Source organism: Dromiciops gliroides, chromosome 2 (genome assembly GCF_019393635.1).
Source record: "Dromiciops gliroides isolate mDroGli1 chromosome 2, mDroGli1.pri, whole genome shotgun sequence".
Lineage (NCBI taxonomy): Eukaryota > Metazoa > Chordata > Mammalia > Microbiotheria > Microbiotheriidae > Dromiciops > Dromiciops gliroides.
Window position 1 is genome coordinate 357,699,310 of NC_057862.1, and position 27,018 is coordinate 357,726,327.

A 27,018-nucleotide genomic window follows, 5' to 3' on the forward strand; every position below is an offset into this window, starting at 1 on the left:
GCAATTAGCAGAACTAAGGGGCCATTACACTGGGGCCTCACTGGCTTTCCCTATTTTAGCACATAGTATCAGGATGTGGCTTCAGCTAATTTATGAGGCAGTTGAAAATGGTTTCTAGGCTCCCTTAATTTATGAGACAGTTTGTAAGTGACTTTTATGTTCCCCTTTGTATTCTTACTTCCTACTATTGTTACCTCATACCTACTTATAGACTCACTTATTGTACTAACTAGGGGTTGGGGCTGGTAGTCAGGAGAATCAGAACAGTATACAATTTCAACATACTTTTCCTTATCTACTAACTCTTCCATAGCGTTTTACCTGGTCATACTCTCTTGAAAATATGATCTATCAGGGCAGCTGGGTGGTTCAGTGGATAGAGTACCAGCCCTGGAGTCAGGAGGACCTAAGTTCACATCTGGTCTCAGACACTTGACACTTACTAGCTGTGTGACTCTGGGAAAGTCACTTTAACCCTCATTGCCCCAACCAAAAAGAAAAAAAAAGATCTATGCCTCATAGTTCTTATAGCATTTGTGTAGCCTTTTCCTCTTACCTTGTCACACTTCACTATATTAAATACTTATTTATTTAGTAATAGAATTCATCACCAAGTGGCCAGTTTCCTGGTATATTTAAATCTAACTAGCATTGTAACACTCACAAAGCACTTTACACTTGAGCCTCACTACTACTCCATAAGGTAAGCGCTAAAAGAATTATTCCCATTATACAGAGGGAGAACTGAGGTTGAGAGATTGACTTGTTTGCCTGTATTCACAGATAATGAACTCAGACAAGTTTTGAACTCAGTTATTCATGACTCCAAGTTCAGTGTTCTGTCCCCTCCACTATATTGCTTCCCCCACCACACACACTTGAATTAGATTGTAAGTTCCTTAAAGGCAGGGACTTTGGTCTAAGATGTTTGTGTCCCCATCACCCTAGCCATTGTAGGCATTTAATAATTCTTTGTTTGAGTCAGTGGTATAAAAGACATCTCAAGGATGTTTTTTTAATAGAAAAAAAGAGGCAGGCTCATTGTGTAGTGATGACAATAGATGAACAACCTTATGTCCCATTATTAAAATAATTTGTGAAAGGAATGACCCCAAGAACTTTGGGTAGGTCCTCTGTAGACTGCTTATGGAAAGTCATAGATGGGAATAATAGTATGAAAATCTATAAAGAGGGTTGGGATCTACATCAGTGTTTTATACCAATGAAATCAAGAATCTATCCAAGTATAATTTTTAAAAGACCAAGCTAAGATAATATTACTCAAAAATCACATGATTTTAAAAAATGAGATTGTAGTAGAGAAACCCCCCCACACACACATACACAGATTTCAGTAAAGTAAAACAGTCTTTCAAGTTTTCCCCCAAATATTTAATATAGTCTGTTTTTAAATGATCACATTTTTAAAACTACCTTGACTCTACCAAGTCAATTAATATAATCCTAACATAGTGCTCTATTTTTCTTCAGTTTGACTAAGATTGAATTTCTGGAGGAAAAACCTTCAGTCTACTTGGCAGGAGGAGGATTATAAAAAGCCTTTCTTTGGCTTCAGTTGTATATCAGGACCTTTCATTCAGAAAGATGAATCCTAAATTGTAGGCAATGCTGAATAATTCATTTTTCACTGTATTACCTTTCATTGTAAAGATAGTGTTTTACATAAAACTATCTTATGCAGTACCTTGGATAATTTTGACCACATTATACTATGCAAAGAATTTGAAAGCACCTGAACTTAGTTATATTTGTTATTCATTGATTTCAGTGAAAGATTCTTCCTCCTTTCTCAGTGGTAAATATGAGAAAAGTTTAGAGAAGGAAATTATTTTAAAGTATGACAACTATGTTACATGTTAAAAGTTTATCATTTTAATTATGTGCTTTTTGTCCTAACTTTTCACAAAAATTATATTTTACTACTTAAGAAAACAGTATTTCCCAGTGCAAGTGAACTGCATTCTGATACCCATGCATGTGAAACATTTTAATGTAGTATGTGTGAGTTTTCCAGTGTGGCATTACATCATCACCAGAATGAGTTGAAAATATTAGTGAACAATTCCTCAAGCACAGATTCACTATGCTAGTAGCATATGAGGTCTTTGAGTATTACATAAAAATCTATGAATGTTTTAAAAGCAAGAAACCTATTTAACCTTTGTGTATTACATACTCAGAAGCTTTTTTAAAAATTGTATACTTGAGTAGTCACTTTGGTCAAAAAATGACTCATTTCATTTTTCTTTTAAACTTTGAGCAAATAATTGAAATATGTTGTTTTTTTAAAGTTGCAGATCATTTGGGCTGTGATCCTCAAACACGTTTCCATGTCCCACCTGACATCAAACAGTGGATTGCTTTGCTGCAGAGAGGAAACTGTACATTTAAAGAGAAAATATCACGGGCAGCTTTCCACAATGCTGTTGCTGTAGTCATCTATAATAATAGATCTAATGAAGAGACGGTCACTATGACTCACCAAGGTAAATAGAAATGGAAGTGTTTTTCCCTTAGAAATGGTTTTCTGTCTCTCCCTCCACCCCAAATTATTCTCCCTTACCATTGTTGTTGGTACCTTACCATATCCTGTTGAAGATAGAACATTTGTGAATTTTGAACATAATCCTCCATTTATAAATGTATATTTAGTTGTTATTATTTGGTCACCGAGTAGTATATGTGTTTTCTTTTTTGTATGCATTCCTTTAAGATCCTAAAAACTGGAAATGTTATAAATTTTTAGGTGTTTAAATTCTAAATTCTCAAGTTGGTTAGGGTCCTTAGTCTTTCCATATGGTCTGTGTGGCTTAGTTTGGGTTTTGTTTTGGGGTTTTTTGGTGTGTTTTTTTCTTTCCTGTTATAGAATCATTTGCCCAGGATATTTAGGTGAGTGATTCTTGGATTTGGTGGGCTGCCAGTTTGAGGAAAAAAAGTGGTTCTTCACCAAATTCAGTGTAAAAATTGACTTACTGATAATTTTTTATCTCACACTTGCAGAGTTATATAGAATTTAAAGTTAGAAGACCTTAGAATGGCAGGGGAAGGAATAATTTGGAATTCAAAATTTTTAAAATGAATGTTTAAAATTGTTTTTACATGTAATTTGGGGAAAATACTAAAAAAAAAAAAAAGACTTTAGAAATCATTTAGTCTGAGTCTTATTTTACAGCTGAGGAAACTGAGGCCCAAACAGTTAAGTGACTTGTCCATAGTCACACAGATAGCAAATAAGGGATTTGAACTTAGATCCTTTGACTCCAAATCTATTGCTTTTTCCACTACTTAAAGTACTTCAAAAAGATTTTTTTCAGCAATGTGGTTTATAGATTGTAATTTCTTTCTACCACAAAAATTAGTTTTTATCCATTACTATGCCAAAATATAAATGCATCATCTGGTGGCCAACCTTCTATTAATGAGCCTCTCTGAACTGAGCAAGGCTAATCTTCAGGTGAGCGATAATTCACCAGAAAATTTAGTATTACCCTTAGACAAATTTTAAACTGGAAACTTAACAACATTAAAGGAATAGACTTGAATCAGATATTCAGGTTTCTAGGCAGTTATTTGTTTAACTGTTAATATCAACACTTTAGATTTCTCATACTAAATGGTATCTCATCTTAATGGTTTGTTTAGTTTATTGATCACACACATGTTCATCTACTTTAATTCCAAATTATACCACCTTTTGAATCTTTAATCCCCTTTAAATTTACAAGTGGTACTTTTTGTTGAGAGTTTGATTCAATATGTTCTTCAACTTAGCTTTCACACTGCTTTAAGATTTAAAGGGGGGGGGGGGCAGCTAGGTGGCTCAGTGGATAAAGCACTGGCCCTGGATTCAGGAGTACCTGAGTTCAAATCCGGCCTCAGACACTTGACACTTACTAGCTGTGTGACCCTGGGCAAGTCACTTAACCCTCATTGCCCCACCCAAAAAGAAAAGAAAAGAAATGACTGGTGCAAAAACAAAAGAGAACAACAAGATTAAAAAAAACACATAGATATGCCTGCTTCATTTTATCAATGTAGATCTGTTCCTGAAAGTGTTAAGAAAAAACAAAAATGCAGAATCTCATTTTATTCTATGGCATGAAACATGCTTTTGTTCATGAGAATGTGACAGATGAACTCTCCAAGGCATAAATGAAGATAGAAAATTAAGATAGAAAACTCAATCAGAAAATCTTGATTGTTTCTTAGAATGTTATAGACTTATTTTGGAGATAAGAGATAAGTAGCAGCAGTCTCCATTACTGCTGTAATGGAGACCCATGTATAAACTAAAAACAGTTTCTCATTCCTTGAGCTCTTGTTAAACAACACATACCCTCATTTGTTTTTATCATTAGCATATGAATTATTTGGTTGACCAGTGTTTTTTAATACTGAGAGATTATATCAGTCTTGCATATTGCCTTCACTATTAAAATCAGTTCCTTCAGGTATTTCCAGCAAGATTCTTATGTTTATTACTTACACTAGCTGTTTTGTCTTCCTTCTTTCCTCTGCCCTCTTTTATGCACTCTTCCTTTATTTCAAAAGTATTCCATGCCAAACAAAGTAAGTTGATTCCAGATTGTGCTCCATATCCCTCCTAGCCATCCACCAGAGTGCCAAGGCCTACCCTGTCTTGGCATCTTCCATCTGCCCAATTGCTACCCCCCCCCCCCCCGACACACGCACACACACACCAGGAACAGAAACCCTCCAGACCCAGACTTCTCCAGGCCCTATAACGTCCATGTCCTCAACTGAGTAGTCCAGTCAGTGAGTGAGTGAATGAAAACTCCCTTCACTGTACCTAGCCAGGCTCATGTTTATGTTTCCTCTCCCTTCCAGATATCCCACAGGAAATCAGGACCTACCAGTCTTGCCATTTGCCTTTCTGTCATGATTCCTCCCTGACTTTTCTCTAACTACTTCTTATGCTTGTTTGAGAAATGGTGATAGAATCAATGTTACTGGAAAGGGCGCCCTATGGTTCTGCTCACAATCTCTGTATCTTTAAACTCCCTTCCCTATACCCTGATTCCCTGTATGTGCATAGTATCCACCCTTAGGATATAAACTTAAAGGGAAGGGCTTTTACTTTTGAGTTTGTATTCCCAGCAACTGGCACGTAATAGACAAGGGTTTGTGCTTCATTCAGCCGTATATTGTCAGTCTCTATTATGGACTAATGACTATGTGCCAGTACCCACTGCTGTTGATAAGCACTATGTAGGCTCTGGGCTGTACAAGAAGAATAACACCTAGCTCCTCAGCTTATATTCTAGGTGCTGGAGAAGCAAAATTAACACATGAAATTAATGGAGAAAAATTTAGTGCTTTAACTTGGTGCTATTGTCTATAAGATGGTGGGGAATTGAGAACTTGTAAGCTTAGCAGTGCAGAATCCTAAAGCTTGAGAACACTTTAGAGCAATGATGTCAGGACAACTGCAGGCTGCATGTTTTATTTTATTTTTATTTTATTAAATATTTCCTGGTTATATTTTAATCTGGTGTGGTCTACACTCAGGACTTTTGTGGGGAATAGTTTTGACTTGTCTGTTTTGAGACTATCAAAAAAGTATTCATTGAGAATGTAGAACTTGAGCTGGCCCCTTAAATAGGCCATATTTGATATCGAGTCGCAGAATCTGAGTTGGAAGAAAACAGAGGTCATCCACTCCTATCTACAATATCCCCAATAAGAGGGTCATCCCTCTGACCTTTACTTAAAGGTATCCAGTGATTGAGGTAATAATTTAAACTATGAAAGTAGATGATCAAAATGCGTTGATGAATGAACACCTTGGAAATGGCTGTTTAAAATGTGAATTCTTAAACCATATTACACATCACTTCAACTTTAGTGAATCAAGTAAGTTTACAAAACAGAGGCACCTCAGGAAAGAGAAATAACTTTGTATTCCTAAAATTGCATTGATAGTGAATTTGTAGATCATCACATTGGTTGGATCCTCACGTTATCTTATTGAGAACTGCTTATTGAAAATAGATTTTATAGAAAATGGTATTTGGAATCATGAGGCCTTTAAGATCACTTCAAAGATTTAATCTAGAATTAGAGAAGTCACTTCAAAACATGCTACTCAAGATAGAAAGCCTTACAGGTTCAACCTTGAGGTTTCCAAAATGTTACTATGACACTACCAGAAAACAGTAAGAATAGGGCCCCCAAAACCTCAATTTATTTTGTATTACATCAGCATATGAAGTGAAAGCAACTGTTATCATACTCATGGAGTTGGTTGGTTGCTTTTTAGTTTGGTTTTTGGATTTCTTTGCTTTTTAGTTTGAAAAAATGAAACTAGCATTAAAATAATTCACTGATTTACACTTGAAAATTCATATACATTTCTCACATTAAAAATTTTACAATTTTTTGTCATAGCCCTCATTCATTAACACTGATATAAGAGCTAGGTTCTCTTCCTTCTTATTAATGTCCTTTGGTTGAACAAAGGACATCTTTCCCGACAATCTCAGTGACATCATTGACAGGAAGGCAGCTCATTCCGTGGTTTTACATGTTACCTTAGCTTAGCAGAATAAATTATTTTTAATGCCTTCTTGTGGGGAAGGCAAAGGGGAAACTACAGGGTAACAATTTCTACTGGCTCTTGGAGAGTTGAAAGTAATGTATATTTACCTCAAATAAAAGGTTTCTTCCCTTAGATTGTGCAAACTTCCCCTGACTATGTAGAAGAAATTTTGGCAACATTTTTGCTAACTTAAAATTTCTTAATAGTTCTTTCTGCATCTCAATACTGTAGAGTATGTAGGTATTTTTCTTCATTTATTTAAAAATATGTATATTTTAGTTTAGAGAAATGTACAATAAAATATGTGTATTCCACAATAATGTCATTTTTAATTCAGTATCTTAATATCCCAATACATTAGTGCCTCTTAGTATCCTTTTTGCTAATTTAAAAGAATAAATCAACTTCTTTACCAAGTTTCCCAGATAGAGAACCTGCTATCTTTGCTTTGCTTTTGAAGGCAGGGCAATTACATTATACAAAAGGGTTCTTAACTTCTTATAAACTACCAAAATTGAAAGGATTGCAAAATATATGAAAAGAGTATTATGTTTCCTCTGCTGATTAGTAATTACCTTTGTCCTATTTTCTTAAATGACCATGTTGAGAAAATGAATAGTAGAATGACATGCTTATAGTTCATTTCATTTTACTCTTTGATTTTTCTTTTTTAATAGATAACTTGTCTTTTTACATTACATTCACTTAAAAATATATCCCTTTTCCTTCCTCTACCTAGTAAATCATTCCTTGAAACAGGTTAAGAAGAGAGGGGAAAGAAAACAGTGCAGCAAAACCAACACCTCAGCCCCCTCTGCCACTATATGCAATATTCCATACCCACAGTCGCCCACATCTTTATTTCTGACTTTTAAAAGAAATTTCTTCATTTCTCAAACAGAAACTGATATTTATTCATAATGTTACTATATTATGATAATGTGCCAAAGCCCTAGTAAGTAAAGTTCTAGGTATGTTTTGCCTGAAGCTCCAGGTGGTGGTCCACCTGAACCTTCCTTTAGTTGGGTGCCAGATGCATAGCTGGCAAGTCATAGTTAGGAAGGAAGGAAGGGAGGGAAGGCTGGCTTTAGAATCAGAAAACCTTGATTCAAATCCCAAAACTATTTACTTGTAAAATCTTAACTCCCTAGGTTTCGTTTATTTCGCCTACAAAATAATGCCATTTGACTATCTGAAAGTTTCCTTTAAGCTTCAACATTTTCTGTTTCTCTGATTCTCACATTTATAGGTGACATGAAGTTGAAGATTGATAATTTGTTCAATAACAGAATCTTATTAGTAGTCTAGAATAATGGGCCATACCTAAGAACATGAAATTTTATAAGGGGAGGAGGTGAAGAAAAAAGAAGAGGGAGGGAGAGGGAGAGAGGGAGGCAGAGAGAGAAAGAAAGCATTTATTACATTATTATATGCCAAGCACTGTTCTAAGCATGGTAGATATAAATAAAAGCAGATTTGACAGTCCTTGCCTTCAAAGCCCTTATGTCCTAATGGAGGGAAACAATACATAAAGGGGAACTGGAGCCTGGAGTGGGGGGTACAACATGGTAGGGAGGGGTTTAGGGAAACACATGAATTAGATTAACTTGAATGTCCAGGGAGAGTTGTGGAAGCCTAAAACCTAATAAGGTAAGACCCAAGCTAGACCAGGGAAGTTCTGGAGACAATTTTCTGGAGGTTATAGTCCAAGCCCAAGTGGAAAGGACATGGCTAGAGATGTTTAGGAGTGCCATGGAGGCCTAGATAAAAGTTAAACCCAAAACTTCAGTTCACATTGTTTTTGTTGCATCTAATAGATGCAGACAGAGTATTGGGAATTTTTCTAACATATGAAAAAAATCAGCCTTAATATTCTGTCTAGTCCTATAGGAAAAATGTCAGATTAAAAGTAGCTGATACAGACTTCCCTTTTTAATATTTCTTTCAAGGGGCAGCTAGGTGGCGCAGTGGATAGAGCACGGGCCCTGGATTCAGGAGGACCTGAGTTCAAATTTGGGCTCAGACACTTAATACTTACTAGCTGTGTGACCCTGGGCAAGTCACTTAACCCCAATTGCCTCACCAAAAAAAAAAAATCCTTTAAGCCTTAAAAAGCAGGGGTGTGGGGAAGAGGTGAATCTTTGCCCATTCAGAAAGCAGCACCTCGTTTATTATTTTTTTAAACTCCCAAAGATATTTGGGATCTTTTTATTGATGAGGCTTTTAAGGCAACTCTGAGAACACAAGATCCTTACAAATTCAAGTGTCCTGAGCCTCACATTACAGGGATGTTTTCAGCAAGGTAAGGACAGCTAGGTGGGACAGTAGATACAACACCAGGCCTGGAGTCAGGAAGACCCGAGTTCAAATGTGGCCTCAGACACATACTAGCTGTGTGTGACTCTGGGCAAGTTTATTTTTCCTATAAGACTAGACAGAATATTAAAGCTGATTTTTTTCATCTATAAAATGAGCTGAAGGAAATGGCAAACCACTCCAGTATCTTTCTGAAGAAACCCCAAATGGGGTCACGAAGATTCGGATACAAATGAGCAACAACAAAAATCAGCAAGGTATATTACTGCCATTATGAAAAATGATTTTGGAATTCACATATAGAAATTTCTACCAGAGAGAAAAGCATTGTTATTAACTTATAATCACATTTCTTCTTCAACCCGACCCAAAAGGGAATTGTCCATGTTGATCACCCAACATATTCATCAGACTTGGCTAAAGATAGATTTTGACTATTTAAAAAATGAAAATTCTCCACCACTGAAGGATATTGAATTTACAGCAGGCTTTCCAAGTAGTTAAAAATAGTAGCATTTATATAACTCTTTACAGTTTACAAAATGCTTTACATATGTTATCTCATTTGACACAGTAGTCATATGAGGTAGGTGCAGTTATTATCCCCACTTTACTATTTAGGAAATTAAGGCTCAGAGACATTAATTGAATTACTGTAGTTAGTAAATATCTGAGGAAGCACTCAAACTTGGATCTTCCTGATTCCAAGTCCAATACACTTTCCACTATGCCCCAGGGAGTGTTAAAATTGGTTTAAGCAAACGGCGGCATTATTAAATTAATTCCCCCAAGAATATTTTCTTAAAAAGGACAACACTCATTTGAAATAATAAGTAGTGAGATGGTCATTAAATAATCTGTGTATTAACTTCACATCATTTGTCTCAAGTCAGGGGAGTTGAAAGAAATCCCCATTCCCTTTGTAGTTAATGACCCATCCTGGTAGCTTTGCTAGAATCATGAGAAGCCTGCTAAAAACTGCCGGAATTGAGGATTTATTTATTGCTCGGTGTCCACTTGTTCCTCGGTGTATTGAATTATTTTATCATAGCATGCAAGTAGTTAGGTTGCAAACATCAGTCCCTAAGGTGTTTAAATGAATGTTAATGGCAGTGGCAAAGTCATTAGGAATTTTTTCAGTCTGGTCCCAGAAGCACTGTAAACTGTTTTCATCTAAGCAGACAGTGGAATTTAGTTTGCCAGCAAGACTCACATTGGAGTTTACTGTTTAGGATTAATAATGTTAGCATTCCTACCTACTCAGAGGAAAAGAAAACAAAAGTCAGGAAAAGCAATACCTATATCTTCTCAGGACATTCAAAATTTGTTAAGTTTTGAGTTGACAGATTTCTATCTCCACCGTTATCTCCCCAGCTGTATGTACTCTAGCTCTCCACTGACCCCAAAACCTCCTTTCTTAAGTATGTTTCTGTACTTTTCTGCCAGAAGAAACAAAGAAACAAAAAGGAAGACTAAAGAACAAAGGCCAGACTAGCAATAAAGTAGTTCACACTGAAGCACATTGAGGAAGCCCTAGCAGGACCGTAAGCAAGGGCAGCATGTTGGAAAGACTTCTTATAGTAATGTTTCCAAGTAACTCTACCTTGAAGTAGGCCTGTTACAAGCACAATTAAGTGTTTGGTTCAGTCTGTCAAGGTCTCAGCAAGAAACAGAGCGAATTGCAGCTTTGGGCTTTTCAATGAGAAAGAGACCAAGGAACCAAGACCAAAACTTCTCAGTCAGGTTGCTAGGAAACTTATTCAAAATCCACGAATTCCTACAGAAAATGAGACTTAATCTTAGTCCCTGCTTCCAAGATCAAACAGAAGCTATCCATCTCATCTAAGAAGTCTGACCTAAACATAAAACCACTACCCAGAAATTGAGGCAGGAGATATAAGCAAACAAGAAAATTAAGGAAGACAATGAAGAAATAATACCAATTCAGAGAAACCCAAGAAGTAAACCCAGTGGGAAAGAATAATTCCACAGCAAGTTCAAATAAAACCTCAGACACAAGAATGTCCTAGCCACAAAGACTAAAAGGGTATTTGAAATAAATTAAGCAAGAAATAGAAAATGTAATGTTTAATTGAACTGAAGGGGAAGACAGAATTCTTAGGAGAATTAATAGCTTAGAATAAAAGTGGTAAAAGCTTACCCAACCAAGCATTGCTCTTCCCTGATCACTAGAATAGGCCAAACAGAAAAGTAATGACTCCATGGTAAGAAAATTAAAATCAAAGGATTAAAAAAAGAAGAAAATATAAGGTACATACAAATAAAAGGTATGTATCAGAAACAATTGAGTAGGAAAACAGCTTGAAAGATATTATACAAATCATTGGACTGACTGCAGGACATCATACTTCAAAAAATCATAATGAAACTGCTCAGATCTATTAGAACCTGAGGACAAACTGAAAATAGAATTCACTGGTCACCTTCAGAAAGATATACCAAAATGAGAACTCTCAGGAATATCATAGCCCAAATACTCCCAGGTAAAAGAGAAAATGCTTCAAGTATCCAATAAGTATGAGTTCAGATATTAAGAAGCCACAGTCAGAAACATTCTTGACCAAGCATCTGCCACTATGAAAGAGAGGAGAGCTTGAAATAAATCCTAAAGGCTTACAACTAAGAATAACCCAAATGGTATGATTCTACAGAGGGAAAATGTGGACCTTTAATGAAACAGTGATCCTCCAAGTACTCTTGAAAAGGACAGAACTGAGTAGAAACAAGTTTAAATACAAGGCAATAGAAACATAAATAAATACATTTGATCAATTGGAAGAGGCTACTACAATGAATTGTTTATGTTCTAATTGGGGGGTGGAGTGAGAAATAAGTGTCCTTTCAAAAGCCTAATATCTTTAAAGCAGAAGTTCTGGAGTTGTTTTGTTCCATTTTGAGAAACATAGGTGAAGGAAAGTGGAATACACTGGGGAAGAAAGGAAGAAGATGGGGAGGGAACTCACCATCTTGCATAATTGGGTATACAAAAGAATGACTATACAAACATGGAGGAAGGAGGAAGGGGAAAGGCATTCACTTTCATATGAACTTAACTTTCATCTGAACCAGACAAAGGAATGTTGAATATGCAGGTGTTCATACACACACACACACACACACACACACACACAGAATTTGATGCAAAAATATATTAAACTCAAAAGTGAAAGGGGAAAAGGGGAGAGAAAAGCTAAAGAAGTACAAGATTATGGACAGAGTAGTTATAAACAAAACAAAATAACATGGGAGAAAGGCAGTACATGAAGAGACACTTAAGAGGGAAAAGTGAAAATGTGAATGGGGAGAGCATGAAGAAAAGAGCAATAGATCAGTAGTTAGGAATATTTCTCTTTTACATCTTTTCTCTAAAAGGGAACAGAGTAAAAAACAAAAGATTAAAAGAAAACAGGATGAACGAAAATCCAAAATTAACCATAGCTATGAATGGAATTTACTCACCTATAGTGCATCTAAAGGAGGATAGCAGAATGGAACAGGAAGCAGAATTCAGCAATATAAAGTTTCACAAAACATGACAATAAGTGGCTAGAGAAAAATTCATTATGCTTCAGGTGAAAAAATCAGAGAGTAGCAATTCTGTTTTCAGACAAGTGACAATAAAAACATAATAAAAAAGATATAAACAGGGAAATTACATTATGCTTAAAACATTTAAGATAACTATATCCACCAAATGGCATAGCATCTAAATACTTAAAGGAAAAGTTACTATAATTACGAGGAGAAGTAGAAAATAATATTATATTAGTAGGGGATCTCAATGTATCACTTTTAAATTTAGACAAGTCTAACAGATTTACATGAAAAAAAGTTAAGGATCCTAATTGAATTTTAGAAAACATAGATAAGATGGACCTCTGGTGGTTACTGGATGGTAACAGAAAGGAGTATGCACATTTTTCAGTTACAATAATTAACCATGTAGTGAGGTACCTAAAGCCTGACAGATAAATATAGAAGATCAGAAATATTAAATATATTATGTCCCTTACTGAACAAAATGCAGTAAAATTATATTCAAAGAAGGACCTTTAAATAAAGGATTGACAATTAATTGGAAGCTAGTTTAATCCTAAAGAACTGGTGGGTCAAAGAACAAATCATAGAAAAAATGGAAAATTTCATGGAAGAAAATGACATTATTGATTCAGTGTTCCATGACTTATGAGTTGTAGCTAAAGCACTCCTTAAGGGAAATGTTTCTCTCTAAATACTTTTCATCACAAAAGAAAGAACAGATAAATGAATCTGACATGTAGCTAAAAACTAGAAAAGCAGCACATCAAAAAACAACTAAAAACCAAATTTGAAATTTGAAAATTAAAAAAGAGTTTAACAAATTGAAAGCAAAAAAAAAGCCCTTTGCATTGACAAAGTTGGGAGATGTTTTGTAACTTATAAAATTAATATTAATAATATTATAATAATAGTAAACTATCCTGACTTTTAAAAGAGAATACCAGACTGTTGGTATCCAAAAAATGAAAAGGAATTCATAGCAATTGAAGACAAAATAAACTATCTAAAATTATTTTACCTAATGATATGCCTTAAAGCAGATCAATTAGATACAGTGGGTGAATATTTACCAAAAAAAAAAAAAAAAGGCAGTTTAACAGAACAAAAAACACATTATTTAAATAACTCAATATCAGAAAAAGAAAAAAAGCCATAAACTCCAATGGGGGTTGCAGGACCAGGATCCATAGATCTGCATGTGAATTCTATCAAGCATTCAAGAAAATATTAATTCCTATGTTACATAAATTGCAAACACCGTAAAGAAGAGAGCTTTTCAAACCTTATCTGTGATATAGATATGATCTTCACATCTAAACCAAGAAGAAACAAAGCTGAAGAAAAAAATAGGCCAGTTTTCTTCTTTTAATTGATGCAAAATATGTGTGTGTGTATGTATATATATATATATATATATATATATATATAATTTTTATAGTAAACATTTTGTTTATAGTTTTGACTTAGAAATTTTAATCCCTCCCTCCCCCCTCCCTGAGGTGGTAAGCAATCAGATGTGGGTTATACATGTGCAATTATATAAAATATTACCATATTAGTAATTTTGTATTTTAAAACTTGAATAAGAGAAAAAAGTGAAAAATAGCATGCTTCAATCTGTGTTCAGTCAATATCAGTTCTTTCTTTGGAGGTGGATACTGTGCTTCATCATTAGTCCTTTGGGATTGTCTCAGATTTTTGTATTGTTGAGAATAGTTGGCATTCACATTTCTTTATCAAACAATATTGCTGTCTCTGTAATGCAAAAATATTAAATAAAATCTCAGCAAAGAAGATACAAGACATTAAAAAGATTTTCACCATGACCAGGTTGAATTTGTAGTGGGTATATAGAGTTGGTTTACAATAAGGAAACTGCAGACATGATAAGCCATATCAGTAATAAAAACCATGTGCGTATATCAATATATGAATGAAAGAGCTATTTGACAAAACCCACCATCCATTTCTGTTTTTAAAACAGAAAGTATAGGAATAAATGGCCTTTCCCTAATCTGAGTAGGTAGAAGCTATCAACAAGCAAGAGCCAGCCTTTGGGGCAGTCAATAAAAGACTAGAGGCTTTTCCAGTAAGATCAAGGATAAAGCAAAAATGATGTAATGGTTTTATATAGAAAACTCACAAAAATTAATGGAAACAAGAAACCAAGAAACACAGAGAAATTTTATAACAACAAGTATTCTTCATTCAGAAACAGACCTAACTGGAGAAACATTAATTTCATATGAATAGGCCACACCAGAAAACAACAACAACAACAAAAACCCTAAATATCTAAAGCAATTTACTTATTCAGTGCTTTAACAAATTTGTTGTTGTTTTAGTCATTTTTCAGTTGTGTCCAATTCTTCATGACCTCATTTGGGGTTTTCTTGGCAAAGACAGTGGAGTGGTTCGCCATTTTCCTCTCCAGCTCATTTTACAAATGAGGAAACTGAGGGCAACAGGGTTAAGTGACTTGGGTAGGGTCACACAGCTAGTAAGTGTCTAAGGTTGGATTTGAACTCAGGAAGTTGAAAAGCTCAGGAAGCACTTTTATTTCCTGGGCCACCTAGCTGCTATCAGTCTAATTACCAAGGGATTACTTTGTAGAGCTGGGGGTGGGGTTGAGGGGTGGGGAATAACAGAATTCACCTGGAGGAACCAAAGATCAAGGATCTCGAAGGAAATAATATAAAAAAGAAAAGTATGAAGGAAAGGGGCATAACAGTACCCTTCCTCAAACAATAATACAAAACAATAATAGTCAAAGCAGTTTTTAAAATTGATGAATGAAACAAATTAAGTACACAATATATAGAAAAATAATTTTTCTTCTTAGTTTAGTGCCATATAGTTTTAATACATTAAGATGCCAACTCCTGGAGTAGGGACTCATTTTTCAACAAATTTACTGGGAAAACTGGAAAGTGGTCTGGCAGAAATTGGGTATAGACCATCATTCACACAACATACCAAGATTAGTTCCAAATTGATACATTACTTAGCTATAAAAGATCACATCTTTAAAAAGCAAGGGAAAGGGGCAGCTAGATGGTGCAGTGGATAAAGCACTGGCCCTGGATTCAGGAGTACCTGAGTTCAAATCTGGCCTCAGACACTTAACATTTACTAGCTGTGTGACCCTGGGCAAGTCACTTAACCCTAACTGCCTCACTTTAAAGAAAAGAAAAGAAAAAGAAAAGGAATACTTTCGTAGCTAAGAAGAGAAGGGGAGTTCATGAGCAAACAAAGGATAGAGGATTTCAAAACAAAATGGACAGTTTTACTTATATAAAATTAAAAAGGTTTTGCACAAATAAAACCACATTTAAAATTAGAAGGGAAATGGTTAACTGCAGGAGTGGGAGGATCTTTACAAAACATTTCTTTGATAAAAGTCTTTTAATCCTTGTTTTTGTCGTTTTGTTTGTTTTTTGTCTTAATATATGGTCAGTTTTTATAGAGATGCCAAGCACAGCTAAGAAATATGTTTATTTCTTTCTGTTCTCATTCATTCAAATGAGATAATAGTTATAAAACCTGGCATATAGTAAGTGCTTAATAAATGTTTATTCAATAATTATGGATGGTCTATTATATGTAACTTTTCTAAAATTCTGTTGAACTTTTAAAATTCTTGTCTCTGTTGTTAAAGTAGTCTAAATATGAAAGGGCTACATTGAGATACCCTACTATCATAGTTTTACTGTCTGTTTCTCCCTATAATTTTGCTTTTTCTTTAATTACTTAGATGCTTTGCCATTGGTGAATATATGTTAAGTACTGATACTCATTTTCTGTAGTACCTTTTGTCAAGGGGTTGGGGCAGTGTGGGGGTCCTTAGGTATTCCTCAGTAAAGAATTACACTCTCACACACAGTCCAATTAGGATTAAAATAGGTTGGGGGGGGTGGCGCTACAGAAAGTGACTGAGTCAGAAATCAAAGACTTGGGGGGGGGGGTGGCTTAGAAACATCCTCCTCCCAGAACAGAAGGAAGACAAAAGCTTTTATATAGGATAGATGGGGTGTCCACTTGAAAACTGGAAAGTTTCTTTTTGGGGTAGAGTGGGGGAAACCTGGATACTTGTCATGTTCCTAAGAGTCTAGGGGGATTTTTTTTTTTGAAATGATGGTCCTGACATTTAGGGTTATCTGTCTCCTAGCTCGGGTCAGGTAGTAGCCACAGCTAATTGACTTTCTTGCTATAGAATTTTCTCTTCCCTTACTACTTCTTTTTTTTTTTTTAATGAGGCAATTGGGGTTAAGTGACTTGCCCAGGGTCACACAGCTAGTAAGTGTTAAGTGTCTGAGGTCGGATTTGAACTCAGGTACTCCTGACTCCAGGGCCGGTGCTCTATCCACTGCGCCACCTAGCTGCCCCTTTCCCTTACTTCTTAGGTATGTTTGTCCTGATATCTAGTTGGTCAGTCTAAACTGTAATAGTCCTTGATTCCTAAATATGTCTTTCCTGTTATCTGGTTATCTTTGGCTTTACTTCTCACAAGAGAAATTTCTCATTTATCCTAGGCCCCATATAATTTCACTGTATATCTCTCAATTGACTTTATTTTTGCTGTTTTCTGAATGTGTCTACTTTTTTTTTTAGTTCAACTGAAATGTGTACTTTAGTCACTTATTTTAACTGTTTAAACTTTGATGTGTGTGTTTTTATAAATGATGTATCATTGTATTCTGCTGCCTAATCCATTCTTCTGTCTTCTATTTTATGAGTAAGTTCACTCCATCCATAGTCATACTTACTCTTATTTATTATGATTTTCCTCTATCCTATTCTTTTATACTTTACTCTTCTTTTTATACTCATTGCTCCCTTTACAAAGGGAGACAGAGAAGAGATGCAATCTGGTTTTGCTTCTGTGCTCTTTAACTGCTTAAAGCTTAATCACAGAAGGATATTTCTTTTTTCTTTTTAAAGCCCTCTTCATAATCCACTCTTAGGGGCTCGAGTATGTTTTGCTTTTAACTAATCCCTCCCTGAATATGCCTTCCCTCTTATTTCCCCTTCTTCCCATTCCATATTGACTCATTTTTCCCTATTGAGTTTTATGTATTTCTCTACCCAATTTTGGTCCTTCCAATTGCTCACTTAAATTTACCTTTTTATGTTTGGTGGGTTTTTTTACTTCTTTGTATTTTAAAGTTTCTATTCAGTTCCAGTCTTTTCATAAAGAATAATCAGAAGTCCTTGATTTCATTAATGTTGTGTAGGTATTCTACTCCCCTTTGATCAGTTCAGATGAAAGTGACATTCAGTTGTCACTTGTTCCTCCTACATCTTCCTCCTTATTTGTATAGTATTCCATTTGTGCACTTCAATTATGTGAGATAAGTTCCCTTACCTGTCCTCCCCTTCTTCTCAGTGTATTCCTTTTCCCCTCTCTTTTCTTATTTCAAGATCATCAAAACAACACATCTAATTCTTTCAATAACCCCTGATTCCATTAGGGTTCTGAAGGGACACTTGTTTCATTTCCTTATACTAAAATACAAATACTTCATCTGTTTTCTAGGTCATTATTTAATTTCATATGAGCTGTCTATCTTGCATTTTCTTCTATTTTTCAGTCTTTTGACTTTGTTTTAATATTTCTTATTGCCTCGTCAGGGTCATTAGCTTTTCTTAGATATATTTTAATTTTCAAGAACACTATTGTTTGGGTGACTTTTTGTACTTTTTGTGCTAAACCCTTAATTCTCATAGAACTGTAATTTGTAAACAGATGATGGTGGTGGTGATGGTGATGATGAAATATAACCTTTACAAAACATTTGAGATAAAAAGTATATGGGAAATTTAGCATGAAATCTAACTAGATTATCCTGAGATCATTTATAGATGAAACTTGAAGGAGGATACCTGATAGACTTAAAATAGATTTGCCAAAGAATTGGGAAGTGCAGGGGAAACCCATCAATTGGGGGATGACTAAACAAATTATAGTATATGAAGGTGATGGAATACTGCTGTGCTATAAGACATGATGAAGGAATTGGTTTTAGAAAAATGTGAGAAGACATATGAACTGATGCAGAGTAAAGTGAGCAGAACTAAGAGAATAGTTTATATAATAACAGCATTATTATAAAGATAATCACCTTTGATTTTAATAACTCTGATCGATCCAGTCGCCAGCCACAGTTCAAAGAACTCACAATGAAACTTACTGTCCCCTTCCCAACAGAGTTGATGGACTCACAGTGCAGATTGGTACATATTTTCTTCTTTTTCTTTCTTTCTTTCTTTTTTTGATAGAGTTAGTGGAAATTTGTTTTCCATGACTATACATATTTGTAATGGGTTTTGTTTTTGTTTTTGCAGGGCAATGAGGGTTAAGTGACTTGCCCAGGGTCACACAGCTAGTTAAGTGTCAAGTGTCTGAGGCTGGATTTGAACTCAGGTCCTCCTGAATCCAAGGCCAGTGCTTTATCTACTACGCCACGTAGCTGCCCCCTGGGTTTTGTTTTTCTTGCCAAATATAAAATAAAACTGAATTTTACAAATAAATAGATGTGTTAGCATTTTTATATTTTTTATTGGTGACAGTAGTGGAGCCATCATACTTGGACTCAGACCTTCGGTAGTAAATATACCATCTGATAACTGTCTATGGCAGTTAAGATGAACCCAGGGGCAGCTAGGTGGCGCAGTGGATAGAGCACCAGCCCTGGAGTCAGGAGTACCTGAGTTCAAATCTAGCCTCAGATACTTAACACTTACTAGCTGTGTGACTCTGGGCAAGTCACTTAACCCCAATAGCCTCACTAAAAAAAAAAAAAAAGAAGAAGAAGATGAACCCAGAAAAAATACCTGGACCTGAACAATATATATGGAAAACTGTTCTGAGAGGAAACACTTTTAAAAGTTACTTGGAAATCAGTTTTCAAGATGTTTTAAGGAGGAGGGAATATTCCTAAAGAATGAAAAAAAATCTTTTTTTTTTTTTTTTGGTGAAGCAATTGGGTTTAAGTGACTTACCCAGGATCACACAGCTAGTAAGTATTAAGTGTCTGAGGTCGAATTTGAACTCAGGTCCTCCTGACTCCAGGGCTGGTGCTCTATCCACTGCGCCACCTAGCTTCCCAGAAAAAAAAATCATTTTTACCTGTTCCTTTTCTTTCTTCTTACCACACCACCCAAAAAAATATTTTAAAAGAGTATTTTAATTAACTGGCTAAAAGGTAAAACTATAAGATCTCATTTTATCTCTTGTTTGTGGATTTTAAAAGTCTTTTTGACTTAGGATAAAATGTAGCTTCAAAGATTCTCCTTAAATAAAAAGAACCACAAATATGTTCAAATAATACCAGTCTGTGACAGGTGTGATTAGGGAGACGACCTGCAGAGAATTAACACCAAGCAAGTCATGAAACAGGAAGACATATGCTTGACTAAAGGGTTTGCCAATGTCAGGGAGGCTCTCATGCGGAGTTCAAACAGAAGGATTCTTTGTTTACAATGACATTTTTTCCACATGCTCCTATTTGCAGATGATCTTAAAATTTATATCATGCCTCATATTGCCACTGTAATCAAAGAATGACAAAATTCCATGAGATCTAGTTGAAAGATCACCTAGACCAAAAATTGCCTGTACAGGAATTATTTCTAGACTATTCCTAACAAGTGATCATCACCTTCTGCTTGAAGACCTCCAGAGATGAGTTTACTATCTCATTCAATTAGAATTTGATTTCTTATGTTGAGCAGAAATCTCCCTCTACAACATTTACCCATTATTTATCATTTCTTCTGAAGACTCAATATCCCGAATTGTTTCAATCTGTCATCATAAGCCAAAGTTTAGAACTAAACACCATTTTCCATATGATTCCTCACCAAGACTGGGTACAGAATACAAAAACTTTCCTCAACCCAACCTTGATAGATGGTTTTATGGCCCCTGCTTATACATGGTTGCTGATGTTGTTGGGGGTTTTTTGTTTGTTTGTTTTAGTGAGGCAATGGGGGTTAAGTGACTTGCCCAGGGTCACACAGCTAGTAAGTGTCAAGTGTCTGAGGCCGGATTTGAACTCAGGTACTCCCGAATCCAGGGCCAGTGCTTTATCCACTGCGCCATCTAGCCGCCCCCTAACCATCACTTTAAAGAAGAATTAGAAACAAACAAGTCATTGGCCATGTATCATCTGTTTGCTCTACTGAGCCAATGAACTTTTTGTTTTGAGGAGTGCCAATAAAACTTCCTTACTAAGGAGCAATCCAACATGATCCTATTTAACCTTATTTATTACCAAAATCATCATAGAAGTTTGTAAGAAAATAATAGACTTTGCCAATGCCCAAAGGTCCCAGCTGGGATTGATTTGGACTGATTGGATTGACTGAGAATTGACTGACTTCTCTGATTAATGTACTTGAAGTTGACTTGATTGAAACCATACCTGTCTGACTCTGAAGAGTTTTGTTCTCAGAGACTGTGGACTTTGACCTCAACATGGGACCACCCTCAAGTCCCGTGAATCAATGGACTTGAATGCTGCCAGCCAAGTAGCTTGGAGCAATGTGTAGGCACCCCCTCTCTTCCAGACCCGCAGGTAGCTTCTGCTCTGACAGGCACAGGAACTTCCCTTTTTTGGCCTAAGACTCGTGCATCAAGGCAGCTCTTTTTTCTCTTCTCTCTCCCATAGATCCTAGCCAGGCTTTCCTGTCTTTCAGAGGCACATGTTCTCTCTTTACTAATATCTAATATAAGCTTTAATAAATGCTTAATGCCGGGGCAGCTAGGTAGCGCAGTGAATAAAGCACTGGCCCTGGATTCAGGAGTACCTGAGTTCAAATCTGGCCTCAGACACTTGACACTTACTAGCTGTGTGACCCTGGGCAAATCACTTAACCCCCCATAGCCCTACCAAAAAAAAATACTTAATGCCCAAAACTGGTGCTAAAGCTTCTAATTTATAAGTAAATCCTAGCTAATTTTCCCTACAGTTGGGAGAGGAGTAAGGCAACCACACATTAAATTTTACTCATCACAAGTTCTAAGTGTAGAACTGTGATATCTTCCTGTAAAAATTGAAAAATAACTTTGTAGCTACTCAAATATGGTGGTTTTAATAATGCACATAGTTTGACTTTGTAATGTTTCTAAGTATTTCATTCCCTGATGTAACATGTTCAAATATTCTGCTCTAAAATTGAGCTCATAGCCATAAAAGGTAACAACTATTTCCCATCTATGCTAAAATTCTATTTTCCTTATGTGCCTGTTAGTATAACCCCATAAAGGGTCCTTCAAGGGCTTAGAATTACCTTGTATTTCCCCTTTTCCTCCAGAACTAAGAAAGAATCTATATAACTATTATTTTCTAGGCTGAATCACTGTGGAACAAGCCGTTTTACTTTCTTCTACGAGTGCAGTTAATAGTACTGATAGTTTTTATTGTAGTAATTTCTGGAAGTACAGATACACTCTGTTGTACCCCCTTGATTCCTGATTCTCTTCTTCTTGATTGCACTAAGATGGTAGACCACTAGACTTTATTTGACCTGATGTTGTGCCCTCAGGATCTCAGATTTTGCCATTCATCCAGCTTGACAGTGCACCCCAAGAACCATTAGTCCTTTCCATCTTCCGTAATACTGCCTCATATATATTGCCATTTCTAATTAGAATGTGAGCTACTTGAAAGCAGAGATTGTCTTACTTTTTTATTTGTACCTCCATAATTTAGCACAGCAGTAAACACATAGTAGACCCCAAATAAATGATTCTTCATTCTTATATAGATCTGGATGTAATCTGCATAAAGATGATAAATGATTCAATGGGAACTAGTAAGGTCACCAAGTGAGAGATTATAAAGAAAAGAAAAGAGGACCCCACACAGAGCCTTAGAGTGCACCCATAGTTAGTATCACATGGATAATGATCCAGTTAGGGAAACTAGTCAGACAGGTGAGAGGAAAATGAAAAGCAGTGTCATGAAAACCCTGTGAGGAGAGTTTGGTCAACAGTATCAACTGCTGCTAAGTCAAGTAGGATAAAGATTGAGAAAAGACTTAGATTTGGCAATTAAGAGGTTCTTAATAACTGTGGAGAAAAGTTTCAGTTGTGATGAGAAGCTAGATTTCAGAGGATTTAAATAGCAGAACAGGTAATAAATTGACATTCAATTTTTATTCTTTAAAAGTTGAAGGAAACTTGCATTTTGGACCTGATTTGATCTGAGTGCTGTGAAGTGGCCACACCATCTTAAAATTAAGGACAGATGAGGGGAAAAAAATCTGCATGGCATAGTCTTGACTTCTGCCTTGGCTTAAATAATAGTAAAACCAATCCTGTAGATTCATTGGTATAGGTAACTCCCAATTAGGAAACTTCCATATACCAGGTCATTTGACTCCTGCTCTATACTGTTAGAGTTGCTTAGAGACACTAAGGGTTACTTGCCTAGGATTTGAATGGACAGTACGTTTCAGAGACAGGACCAGAATCTCGGTCTTCCTGATGGTAAGGCTGCCTTTGTATCCTCAGGTAGAGATGGAGGTGCCTTTCATTTTAAATTAAATGTTTATTAAAAGCTCAACGTTGAACATTAGTACAACTAACTAAACTTGCTTAGTCACTATCAACACTTAGATTAATTGCAACATTAAAAGTGTCATAATTTTTAAATCCTCTCTCTAAATCCTCATCAGGTTTCTTTGTATATTTTTCCTCATTCACATTTCCATTTATATGGTTGTAGTTAGTGTGTATGCCATTCTTCTGGTTCTCCATTTTTCTTTACATTATTTCATAAAGATCTGTAAAGATCTTTTGCTTTGTATTCCACATGCTTGCTTTTTCAGTCCTAATTGCATTTTAATACTCTACTACATTAAGATACCTCAATTTATTTAACCATTCTGTTATTGTACATTTAAGTTGTTCCTAATTTTTTGCAGTTACGTGTAATTTTGCAATAAAAATTTCTGAAAAGATATCAGAACCAAAAGAACAAATACTTTCCAGGTGTGTCCCAAGCTGAATTATTGGGCTAATGAGTATAATTACTTTTTAGAATTTTTATTATGTAGTACAAAATTGTTTTTCAAAAAAATTCTGCAAGTTTTCATTTCCACCAATTATGAATAGGTACCTGTTCTTCCATAATTCTACCAGCTTTGAGTTTCCCCACTTTTGATTATTTTTGCTATAGATGCTTTTGTATATAAAGGACAATTTCCTGTCTTTGATCACTTAAGTAAGTCCTAGCAGTACTATAGTTGAGTCAAAGGACATGCAGTTTTTAGAGATTTTTTGTATATAATTCCAAATTGCTTTCCAGAATGGTTATGCCCATTTATATGTCCACTGAGTGCATCAGTGTGCCTATTTCCCCACAGCCCCTCCAAAATTTATCATTTTGCTTTTTTTGTCATCTTTCCCATGATTGTGCGAAGGTATCTCAAAATTGCTTTAATTTGCATTTCTCTAGTTAGTAATGATTTGGAGCATTTTTTCATATGACTGTAGATAGTGTGTGTTTCTTTGAACTGCCTGTTTATATCCTTAAGCTATTTGTCAATTAGAAAAATACTTTTATTCTTATGCATTCAAATCATTTCCTTAAATATTTTGGAATTGAGACCTTATCAGAGAAACTTGCCATGAAGATTTTTCAAAGTTAATTGGAATATTGATAAGCTACCTGACCAAACTTCTTCCTCATTGTTTAACAAGTTTATAGTTGCAGTTCTTAACCCTACTACTCTCTTAACTCTGCCACCATCGCTGGAGAAGACTAAAACATGACTGAGGATCATTTCATATTTTCCTTTGGTAAAAGAATACAATATGAAATGCAACAGTCTGTAAAGAATTAAAACAGTATGACTCAGAAGGCAATAAAGTGGCCCATAGTATGTGTATGTGGGCTACAACATGTAACCAATGAGGAATTTTGAAGAATGGAAGTAAAAAATCCCATTTAGGAAAGGTATAATAAGAAGAGAAGATGTGTATGTCACAAGATGAGGATGAGCAATACCTGGTGGACAGTCACACTGACAGCATTTTTAGTTTCAAAAAAAGAAAAAAGCAAGGAAAGCCTTCAGCACATTGAGTGGATTTCTGTAAAGCAAATTTATGGGAAGACATGGACAGGAGTCACAGGGAATGGGTCACAATCTATATCAGTCTTTGGCACTGTCAAATGACAACATCAGAATCTGATATGGTTTTATCAGTGAAAATATGACACTAAGATGCATTATCTTCTACTTTGCTACAGGACCCTAATAATCATTGGGCCTTTCTACTTGGTTTACAGTTTATTTCTCCCTATTAGAATGTGGGCTCCTTGAAAGCCAGAGCTGTCTTGTTTTTGTATTTCTATTTCTATTTCTATAATTTAGCACAATGTTTGGCACACAATACTCTTTCTTTCTTTCTTTCTTTCTTTCTTTCTTTCTTTCTTTCTTTCTTTCTTTCTTTCTTTCTTTCTTTCTTTCATCATTGAAGGGAATTCCTAAATCAACAAGATCACAGATCCATTTGAATATCTTATTCTTCCTCAAAGATTGGTCTAGTTAAAATTTTAATTTCCTTTTGTGTCAATTTGGACAGTTTGTTTTTATAGACAATTATCTATTTCATTGAAATTCTCTATTTTGTTTGACTCTATATATAATTTCCCTGATAATATTCTTGATTCTGTTCTGTCTCTCCCTTTTAAATTATAATTTTGCCAACTTATATTTTTGCTCTCCTTTAAAAAAATTAAATTTACTAATAGTTTGTCAGTTTGGTTATTCTTTTTTTAAAAAACTGCATTTTCTTGTTCTTTCCTTCTCCATTATATTTATTTCTGATATCTCCTTTATAATCTATTTACTTTCCTTTGGATTACATTCTTTCCTTTACCAAGGCCCTCAGTTTAACCTTAATATACATTTTTCTGTTTCTAGGCATTTAGCAATATAAATTTCTCTCTAAGAGAACTGGCTACAATCCTGTAAGCTTTGAGGTATATATATTGCTGTTGTCTTAAATATTCTGTTCTTTTTCTCATTTTTAAAATCCAGTTATTATTCAGTTGGATTTCAATTTCCATAGAGCTGTAAATTTCATTCTTATTCATTTTATTGCATTAACATTAAGGTCTGAAAATACAGTGTGTATCATTTTTCTCTTTTGAATTCATGTAGGGCTTCTCCATGGCCTAGTATGGATCATCTTTGTGGGCCTTCCATGTATACTTAAAAAGAATCTATATTTTCTCCTTTTCCCATTTTGGTTTCTCTATATATCTAACTTTTTAAAGTAAGCAGTTCAGTTCTCAGATTTTTCTTAATCATGTATTTTGTCACATTTGATAAAATGTTGAAATCCCTTGCTGTTTTATTTGTTTATTCTTATTAAATGCTATTAATTTTTCTCATATAAATTTAAGTATTGAATTGTTTCATGCCTATAAACTGTTACATATTTGTTATATTTTTCTTTCTATCATTATGTAATGCCCTTGTTTTCTCATTAAAATTTTTTGCCTTGAATGCTATTTTATCAAATAGCATTGATGCTACCCCTGCTTTTGAAAAACTTTGTAGTTAAAGCATGATATAGTTTAGATAAAACTCTTAAGTTTAATTACAGATTTTTGAATTCTATGATACCCAAAAGCAAAACATTTGTAGGTTTTGTTTCTTGAACCATTCTGTACATCTTTTTCTTTTGACAGATGAAACAATTCATGTTTATTTTAGTATATAATTTTTTGTGATTTTCTTATTTGTAGAGGAAGTATGACCTATCTTAATCCTTTATAACTGTTTCAACTAGCATAACTAGTGGAAAAAAAACTTTATATTATAAACTGTTGATTCTTTTGTATTCCCCTGAGGCTAAATACTAGTTCTGTCTGGGCTAGTCCCATTATTGGTACAAATTAATCTGATGAACTATGAACAGGAAGTGGGGTAGAATGGGGTATGAAAAGAAACCAGAATTTTGTCCTTGCCCCATGCCCCAAAGTCATACAGCAATACAGCAGAGAAGTAGGAGAGGATGCAGGCATAGAAGTGTAGAGAAGTGCCCCATATGTCAGGTTTAGCTCCAGGGCTATCCTCCAGCCCTAGTTCCCTGGGGAGCTACTGTCATTTCAGTCCCTCCCTATGTTCGGGTGATCATTTCAACTTTACTTTTCTGTGTTTCTGGGGTTTTTTTGCTGCTTCTATTATTATGCTTAGTGGGATATTGGGAAGTTTGTATGGCATTTCATAATAATGAAGGTATTTCAAGAGCAAACTCCCCTGACTTTCTCACTGATAAACTATCTTTACTTTATCTTTATCTTTATCTTTACTGGATTCCTTAATAGATTTCAAGAGTGAATTTCAGAGAGTTCAATGCTTTTTGCGTCTCAGTTTCCCCATGTGTAAAATCCTACAGCTCTCTAGAGAAAGGGTAGGCCCAAAACGGGGCAGTTCATTGGAGAGGAACAGAAAGTTATCAAGAACAAAATTCTTACAGCACAAAAACAAATGACAAAAAAAAGAGGGACAATAAAGAAGAACACTGGTTGTATCATAAA

At 35.2% G+C, this 27,018-nt stretch overlaps 1 protein-coding gene across 4 annotated transcripts in view; it reads left to right on the top strand.

Moving 5' to 3' along the window:
- RNF130 (ring finger protein 130) overlaps positions 1-27,018 on the top strand; it is a 135,415-nt gene that overhangs the window by 34,799 nt on the left and 73,598 nt on the right. For all 4 annotated transcript variants that reach the window (XM_043984725.1, XM_043984723.1, XM_043984724.1 and 1 more), the window contains exon 2: positions 2,313-2,507. In XM_043984725.1, the coding sequence (XP_043840660.1) occupies positions 2,313-2,507 (195 nt within the window). The remainder of the gene's footprint in view (positions 1-2,312; positions 2,508-27,018) is intronic.